The following is a 10,378-nucleotide window of genomic DNA, read 5'->3' on the forward strand; positions in this document are numbered from 1 at the left end:
TTCTAGTATTGTGTTAGTATCTTTTTGATCAGTTACCACTCATCTTTGACAGGATTAGATAAGATATTATTTCTTATTTCCAACCATGGGTTATAATGTCTTAAATGATATCTTTGACAGGTGATCTTTAAGACAAGAATAGTGATCTAATCTGCAATGTTTAATGCTAGATGAAACAAACAAACAAACTTTACAGCATGTTTGCTCTTAGACAAATAGTTCAAGATCCATTAACATTTATTAATCAAAAAATGCCTTTTTTTCATTCAATCAACGTGTTTGTTTTTCCCTACTAGTTCGCATTAGACTGATTTCGTTCTACCTATCCTCGGTCAATATATAGATTAACCAAAAAATAAATTAAAGTATAAGATTCATATATTAAGGAGTGTTTTGAAATCAATTAACTGCCGCTCTTCAATGATGCACACTTCGAGACGTTTACGTCCAGCTCCGATCATTTTTATATATCTTAAAACATTTCAGGGGAGTACATCATATTTCAAATTTTTGAAATGGTATTAATTTGTAAAATAGAACACTGGAAAACATAAACCTGATAGTTTTCTACCTTCATCACTTTCAGCATACTACATTGAGCTTTGCGAGTCCTTTGTTATAATATTGAATAGATCGACATGTTTGCAGGTAAATTCTTTACCATTTTAAGTTCGATTTTCGAGTTCTGCCTGTTTCGAGTATACACAGTATGGAAAAATATAGGAAAATGACAAAAAACAGTTACCAACGACTTTCACTTAAACTTACTACAAACACATACCTCCAACACCAAAATGCGCACAACTCAAGTTGAAAATAGCACCGTCTGGGGGTGTGCTACTACTTCTACTACTACTACTACTACTACAACAACAACTACTACTACTACTACTACTACTACTACTACTACTACTACTACTACTACTACTACTACTACTACTACTACTACTACTACTACTACTACTACTACTACTACTACTACTACTACTACTTCTGCTACTACCACTACCACTACCACTACCACTACCACTACTACTACTACTACTACTACTACTACTAATACCACTACCACTTACACTGCCACTACCACTGCCACTGCCTCTGCCACTGCTGGTGCTGCTGTTGCTGCTGCTGCTTCTACTACTACTACTACTACTACTACTACTGCTACTGCTACCGCCACCACTACCACTACCACCACCACGACCGCCACCACTACTACTACTACTACTACTACTACTACTACTACTACTTCTACTACTACTACTTCTTCTACTACCACTTCTACTTCTACTACTACTGCTACTACTACTACTACTACAACTACTAATACTGCTATTGCTACTACCACTTCAACTACTACTACTACTACTACTACAACCAATACCACTACTTTACTATTAGTACTACTTCTACACGAACTTAATAATGTGATCTACAATTAACAGTACAAATGATATATTGTGTGCTTGGAGTATTGATCATTATGTTTCTATTCTTATTCGAATTTTATACCTCTCGTTAAATGGAAAACGAAATACAAGTGGCCATTTACCATAATAATCATAATTTATGATATGAAAACATGCTGATAAAATTGAGCTTCAAAAGCTTCCGTTTATCACAATCTGACTTCTATTTAAGGATCCTCCTTCATGACTTCAAGGCTGATTTTGTAAAGATACTGCAAACGTAGCAAAAAAATATTGTGAGATTTTTAAAGCTGCACTCTCACAGATTGAACGGTTTGACATCTTTTTATTTTTTTGTCCTGGATCGAGCCAATTTTGCGAAAATCCATGGAAACCAATTAATTCAGATTGCTGACAAAAAATTAGATCGCAGATTTTATATTTAAGTTCAAAAACTGATGTTTTATGCAATTTTCTTAAACCGTTAGTAACGGTTTAAGCCATTAAACATTAATTTTCGAACGGAAGTATGAAAATCTACGATCTGAGTTTTTGTCAGCTATCTTATACGATTGGTTTGCAGATATCTATGCAAAATTTTGCTCTTTCAAAGACAAAAAATAAAAAAAAGTTGTAAAAAATGGTAAATCTGTGAGAGTGCAGCTTTAAGGAAAAGCCTTATGCAAAATAGATATTCAATTTCGCACAATAATATGTAATAAGAGATAGTCAAGGACACGAAAGCAATGAACACAGTGGTTGAACAAACTGTTCAAGTTTTTGCAAATTAAGACTCAAGACGTTACAGAATTGAGGTGAACACACACTCAAAGCCTCATAGAATTAGCAGTCACTTGAGTAAGCATAAACACAAAGCTTTACCATTCACATGAGTAAGCATAAACGCAAAGCATAAACTGTCACTTGAGTAAGCATACTCACAGACATTAGCATTTGCATTCACATGAGTAAGCATACACACTAAGCATTAGCGTTCATTTGACTTGTTTAGTTTATAAAACGTTATTTTAGCTTGACTGTAAATTCAGCTATAAGCAGATAGAACTTACATTCGAGTTCGTTTCCTAGGTAGTACTGATGCATTTTTGGGAGACAAAGAGTACCTTTGTTTGAACTTAAACCCATTACCATTTTGGACGAGAAGCGGACGCCTGCCCCCCGTACTGCTCTCACCATATAACGTCTTAAAACACACCGATGAATTCTAAGAGTTGCAGTAGTGTAACTAAGACCCATCAACCGTGGTGCTTTCAGGCTGAAAATGGATTGAAATGGTTAAATGATGTTTTGTTAAACGCCCAATGACTTACTTAAGTTAGTACGTTATTTAAATCCTGCATGTATACCATGTAAAAGAAAATGAATTGAATTGCGTTGGTATCGGATTCTTAATATGAAGGAACTGGATTACGTTGGTCTTGAATTCTTTTGGGGTGAGCATTGATGGTGTGTGCTATTCAACGAAGATGATGAAGTTTGCATAATGAGTGAAATAATGTCGCAGTTTTCTCATAAAACATAATATTCCGATTAAATTAAGCAACACACAATCCGATCTGTACAAAAAAAAATATTCTTAAATAAATACTCATAAATGTTGACTTATTTGATAACGACATCCGGTAGTTTGTATAGTTTGTTTGCCCACTATGTATTGATTGTCAAGCAGAATGTTATTTACAAGTTGCCTGCACGTAGGCCGACAAAGACGCTTATAGAGCACTTATGCTTACTAAAATGTTTTCTGTTTAATTATTCATAAATGGATTTAACTTAAAAGAGTAACTGCTAAAGAAGCTACACCTTAGACATCATATATGGATTTAAGGACTTCAGAGAGTAACTTAAAAGTTAGATATCAATGTGTGCAAAATGTAGAGAGCTGTCATTTGGAAATCAACAGCTTAAACGACAAGAGGTAAGGCATTTGATATGTTAAATCTTTTTGCGAAGTAGTTACTTGAAATTTATTTTCTCTTAACGGCTGTTTTAGGTTGTCATTGTTGGACGAAAAATTCAACGTACTGTAAATGCGTTAATTTCGTCGTCGCCGTCGGCTCGCTGTCGTTGTTTGAAAGTTAACCTTGACCGTAACTCGAATTCCGTTCAAGAAATTACGTAAAAAGGAGTTAACATGTTTCCAATACAAGTACGCAAATTTTCACAAAGGCACATATCTTTTGCCTCATGAATGTTGAGTAATATCCCTTTGTCTACTTAAAATAACAATAGACGAGCATCGCGGGTGCCTTGATATCAATGCATACATATTTGTTATTTCGAAATTATAGTTTAATCATATTAAGTACATTTTTAATGATATACTTATGAACATATTAATGAATTATAATAATAATAATAATAATAACAATAGTAATGATTATACTACTACTACTACTACTACTACTACTACTACTACTTCTACTACTACTACCACTACTACTAACTACTACTACTACTACTACTACTACTACTACTACTACTACTACTACTACTACTACTACTACTACTACTACTACTACTACTACTACTACTACTACTACTACTACTACTACTAATATTAATGCTACTGCTACTGCTACTACTGCTGCTGCTACTTCTGAAACTACTACCACCACCACCACCACCACCACCACCACTACCACTACCTCTTCCACTTCCACTACCACTACCACTACCACTACTACTACTACTACTACTACTAGTACTACTACTACTACTACCACTACCTCTTCCACTTCCACTTCCACTACCACTACCACTACTAACATTAATGGTGCATATAATAATAAAAGTTGATTTGGGCATAACAATTTTATCCTATGAAATAGGCTATAATTAGTTTACTACGCAAGTCCTCAAATATGGCCGTGTTATACTCATATAACTTAATTTTAAGGCGACGAGTATAAACACATCTTGTTTCATGCTTTATTGTCTAAGATTTAACGGTTAAAATGGAGTAATGCTGGAGTAATGTAATTGAGTATTCCATGGCTTGAAGTGGTAAACAGTCATTTGGGTACACTACAGTGTCATATTACCTGTTATAATCAAATCTGCTAAAATTACTGACACATTTGCATTTATTCATGCATATTGCGTATCTACTACGAGAAGATGCTGAAAACAAATTTGTTTTTGTTATTTATTTTCAGTGAGTTTATCTAAATGGCAATGTCCGAAGAAAACATTGGATGTTAAAGATTATGCACGGCATTTTGAATTTTCATCGTTTGAAAACATACTAAAATAAAAATGGCAACTTGTGCAGAAATAATTGAAGACGAAGAAACACAAAACTGCATTAAATGTCTTTATGGAATGAAAATTACACGAAATGGATTGATTCGGTTCACAAATGATGTGATGACTGCATTTAGAGATCAAGCTGTGGATGACGCCAATGAAAATAACTCGGCAAAACATCAGTCTTGTTCGAGTTGCACGACGAAAAGTGTTGTACCGTGCCCTACACGTGGAATATGTTCATTTCTTCGTGGTACACGTGCTTGTAAATTCCATGACTCTCTACCGCAGCCATGTCCAAACAAGCTATGCAACCACATGCTTTTGTTCATAATGAGAAATCATAAATATGGCGCCCCTTCTTTGAAGAACACAGATGCAAGTGCTTGGTTTACCAACGCATGGGAGATTGCAAAATGCTTCTGTCCTCCGGATGGTTACATCAATGCAAAATCTGCCAAAGAAACAGACCTGAATGGGCTGCTGAGCATTTTCGAAAATTGTGTATTATTTGAAGACAAATTCAACGACGTAAAATGCATTGGAGAGGTAATTGATTGATTTTTATTTTTTTATCAGTGAGCTTTGGCATAACAATAAGCATTATCGTCTAGAACTAAAATTGAATTATATCTCATATCATTTTTTTAGATTCGTGAATATTGTCGGAATTTGCGCCACTCTCCCAACATGCAAATACCAAACACAGAAGTACCACGCATTTTTCAAGTTCTCAGAAATTTGCTATCAGACCAAAAGGACATTGGGACACGCCAAGAAGCTAAACAGGCCTTGGAACAACTAAACGAGGTACTTGGCCTTCTTTACTTTCATGCTGATTTATTTATTTATAAAACATGACAAAAAGTAGTAATTTTAGTCGACAGTTTTAGAAAACGAACTAGTTGTTAAGCTGCAATTTTGTATTATGTGCTTGTTTTATTATATATATATATATATATATATATTTACCGGTTTGATACCTGTTTCGCCCGGAAATTGATTTATTCTTGAATAACTTGATAAATACTAGATATTGGTGATGAAATTTCAAAGAGAGAAAGTAGGCTCCTGATAAAAAAACTCTGTATGATAATATTTATCATGTATGGTTATTTGTAGAATAAACTCAAGTACCATTCACACTCAGTAAAATCCACTGAAAAGACAGTATACTGTACCAATAATTCGCCCACTGAAGAAAAATGAAATTATTTAAAGAGTCCCAATACAATAACCCTGATTGATAGCAAAATATGTTATTTTTTACATTTTCTATAAAATATAACATGTTGCTCTGTTTAAATGAGTATTTTGGGATGAAATTTTGTTTTGTGGTTCAAATCGATAATCCCCCTCTAGAAAAAATATGGTACAATTTCAATACTGCTGTTTAATATAAAATTATAAGATAAAATTAATACTTTCTTTATTTGAACACAAAGTATCATTTGTATGAAAATCAATCATAATGGAATTGCTAAACATCGATTTAACAAACATATTTAATTACACTATAAATTACTTTTGAATCTTCATTTCGTAAACCCAAAAGGAACGTGAATTTGAATATACAGTCGAAATCATAATGCTGCGTGTGTTAACGTGTCTTAAAATATAATTCTCCGCTGTTAAAGCTTCATTTTTGTTTTGTAGCTCGAATCAAACAATATCACAATCAGTATGGAAGAAACCAAAATTATTTTGGCCACAGAACGACAAGCTGCAGAAGAATGCCAGCACAAGCAATGCCAGGATACTCAAGGAGAGCTCATAAATCAAATAGCCTCCCGTTTAGATCAAATAACAATGTTACTGGAACTGATTGAACAAAGATCTCGTCGACAGAGTACTAGAGAGACAGCTACCAACGATGGAGAAACAACAGACACCGTGAAAATGAAATACGACGAAAAGGTTAAAGGTAAGTACATACAAATTAAGTCATTGATTTGTTTAAAATATCAATACACACTACTGTTTTATAATTATTTATGTTATTAACACTTCTTAAATTATTGCAGGATTTGCTGAAGATTTGTGCATATTGTACAATAAATACTACAGTACCCTACCACTTGGTCCGTTGTTTGAAGAAAAGGTGACACCAGTTGAAGACATGTTTGTGATTCCAACTCTGACACATTTGAAAACAGAAACAACGAGTGAAAAGAAAAGGGAAGACATGTTTCGTAGCGGCTGCAATACTTTTCAAGAACCAATTACATCTATAGATGAAATTTTCATGAGAAAAAACAAACGAGCGACAACAATATACCTTGAGGGCAAGACAGGCTTTGGAAAAACGTCTTACTGTACATTTCTGACTACACTATGGTGTAGGAAGAACTCAAAAGTGAACGAAAGACGACAAGGCGCATTGTTTACTGAAAATAGTGCATACATCGACAAATCGAAAATACTGGAGGAGTTTAAACTCCTTTTTCTCGTGCCCCTTCGTTCAGTGGAAGCAGGCATCGTTGACGTAGATGATATGATTTACAAACATATCATACCAAATTTAGCACACAAGGACACATACGACATGGCCTTCTTAAGAGAAGTTTTAAATGAAGAAAGATGTCTTATCGTTCTCGATGGGCTTGACGAATGGTTACATCCTTCAAGACATACTTCATGCATGCAAAAACACTGCTGCCTTCCCCATTGCAGTTTTCGCAATTGCGTTCTGCTGATTTCATCGAAACCAGGGAAAATAGCGGATAGTTGTGTAGCATTCACTGAATTTGAAAATCGTCTTGCTTTGCAGAAGCTTGATGAAAGAGCACGAAGGATTCTTGTCGAAAACATTTCTAAAAGACTGAAAAAAGATACATGTGGCATAAACGTAGTGAAATTTTTAGCGGAAGTTGAAAAAGATGGAATTCAGGACTTCCTTTCCAACCCGCTAACAATAGTTCAGATCATGTGCCTTTGGCACGACGACAAATCGTTTGTGGACTCAAGGTGCAAGGTATATTGTCAAATACTCAATATGCTTCTCATCAGGGCTGAACAAAAGTCGGCACCACTTCACATTAGTCAGAGTAGTGATGAAAAAGAGAATGTAGAACTCCCGCCATGTTTCACTGATGATGCAGAGTGTTGTCATAAATACAAAACGCTTCTCTTAAAACTAGGAGAACTTGCGTTCAAAAGCCTGAAATCAGACAACGCACATATGCTCGATGCAAGAACGGTTACAAAAACATTGTCCAGTGAAGAAGAAAAGTTTACACTTTGCACCGGTATCTTATCAAAACACGAGCAAAGCGAGAAATTTGCACGAAAAGTGTGTTACTACAATTTCCTACATTCAACGTATCAAGAAATGTTGTGTTGTTTGTACTTGGTATGCGCACAGAGAAGTGATGATCTTACGAAGGAGCTCCTAAATAAATTGGAAGGCAAAATGCAAAAAGACATTTTGTCAGAATTTTTCGTATTCTCCTGTGGCATGAGTGCTAAAATAGCAAACTCAGCGCATGAAAAAATTCTAAAAATGAAACACGACCAGATGAAGACTTGTGACAGAATCAAGTACTTAGATGTGCGCAATTTCAGAGATTTAACATTGAAGGGATACCAAGAATCAAAGAACGATGGAGTTGAGATAAACATTTCTCTGCGGCAATGTGTTTTTGATAAGCACATGGACTCTCAGTCAAATCCGGAACTATGGAATAAAATGGAAGGAATATATTCATTGGCCTGTATATGGCATAAGCAGTTTTCCATTAAGGTTGACGAAATGAATAAAGCTATTCAAGAGTCTCGCGATTCATTGCTGTATGTGTTTATTAATGGAGAGCACGGAAAGGATATACGGTGTACATCGGCAAATTTGAATGCATGCTACATTCTGCACACATTGGAATTGCGATCTATAGAATTGACAGATATTTTGGATCTTTCGAACTGCCAAACACTCTCATCACTGACGATTGCAAAAGTGAAACTATCACAAATTCACTTAAATCCATCGAAACTACATTACTGCTTCTTGCGTCCTATAGATGACAAAGATAATTCGTTTAAGCTATCATTTGCAGAGAATAAAACATTTTCAGCAAATCTGAAAGAACTGACCCTGATGAAAGTCAATGTGATTGGAGAGCTAGATATAAGCAAGTGTCAACACTTAGACGGCATTTGTTTATGGAATGTAAGCATGGACAGTTTGAAAATAAGTGAACATCCCATAAAAACGTGTTTTCTCGGTGACCACATCGGAAACGATGATAAAAGTTACTGGCCAGATGTTCTCAGCATTCTTGAAAATTCTACGACTATAGTTGAATTATATGTCAGTGGGTCAGAGTACAAATCGACAGAATTGTTAAGAACAATTCAAACAATGAGCAATTTGAGAGATTTGCAGTTAATGCATATAGATTGCTCTGAGTCAGAACTGAATTTTCCGAAAAGACTTGAGAGATTTTCACTCGATGAAGTAAAGCTATCATTTGATGCTTTCAAAGTACTAGTATCAACGGTGAAATCATTTCAACAGAGCATAGAATGCCAATTTGAGGGATGTGAAATAACCAACACTGACTCTAATGCAATTGAAATATTCATCACTGAGACATGCAAGCCTCCGTCTTACGAAATCGATCACAAAGTGTTTCGGTCAAGAAATGAGAGTTTTCCGATACCAATAAATATCCGTTCACCAGGGCCTAAAGTCGACCCTAACATTAAAAATCTTGGTTTCCATACTTGCGTGGAATAGACAGTCCCTGGTGTTTGGACATCAGCCAAAGTACATTGGCATCGTTTAACTTGCTATTAAACATTGTTCAGCATGTCAACAAGAGTTACTTTTAAAAACGAATTGCGTGAATTTGATAGAGGATAGAGCTAGTGCTATATCGCAGTCTTTTTCAATGAAATGTTGATGCTTGTTTGTTATGTCCGTAACATTTATAAGTTGTGTGTCTCTTGTTTTAGCGTTTCATGCATATGGATTGTGCCTTTACACAGGGTATGTAAGTGTGTTTTGCTAAAAGGCTTGTCCCTGTAGCTTCCATTGTATAATAAATTAACACACAAAAGAATCCGCGCTTGTTTATTTATGTGTTAAACAAATATTTAAAGCTCAGCAAATCGGTTATACAATATAGATATCACCCTGAATAGGCAACCACAATACCTTTCTTGATATTATCAGTCAAATAGTTTTATTAGAATAAACAGCTTTGTTGTAGATATATATTAAAGAAAGACTATCGTTTTAATTGATATTATTTCTTTCATTAAGTTGATATGTGAAGGCAATTGTATTTGTATAACTTACGCAAAGAAATAATGCATTTCATGTGCAAGCATATCTGAATAATTTGATCGTTAAGGTATCCAGCCTATATTATTCAAGTTAACAACGTTGTTACCGTGATCGTTGTTAACTTTCAAATTTTCACTGCTCTGGAAGTTCCATGAACAAAAGTATTGAGAAAGAAACAGAAAAGCGCTGACTACTGCAGATGTTGACCGATGTGAAAGTTCACACTACTCTCGATATGTCATTCGTCCAACCAATAAGCTTCATTTCAGTGAAATATCGTTTTATTAATTATTTATGAAATAATGATTATTATTCAAAAATGCTCGATGACAAATGTAGTGTGCTTATACCAATTAGTTTTGTTCAATAATACTCCTTTAGAGATAAACTTCAATAAAGATAACCAGTT

At 34.8% G+C, this 10,378-nt stretch overlaps 1 protein-coding gene across 1 annotated transcript; it reads left to right on the forward strand.

Annotated features, from left to right (window-relative positions):
* The first annotated feature begins 3,130 nt into the window (after positions 1-3,130).
* On the forward strand, positions 3,131-10,378 carry LOC128235294 (uncharacterized). The gene is made up of 5 exons (XM_052950107.1): positions 3,131-3,351; positions 4,592-5,231; positions 5,334-5,492; positions 6,339-6,606; positions 6,707-10,378. The coding sequence occupies exons 2-5, from the start codon at positions 4,692-4,694 to the stop codon at positions 9,415-9,417; spliced, it is 3,678 nt and encodes a 1,225-aa protein (XP_052806067.1). The 5' UTR covers positions 3,131-3,351; positions 4,592-4,691; the 3' UTR covers positions 9,418-10,378.

The sequence above is a fragment of the Mya arenaria genome, chromosome 5, assembly GCF_026914265.1.
Source record: "Mya arenaria isolate MELC-2E11 chromosome 5, ASM2691426v1".
NCBI lineage: Eukaryota > Metazoa > Mollusca > Bivalvia > Myida > Myidae > Mya > Mya arenaria.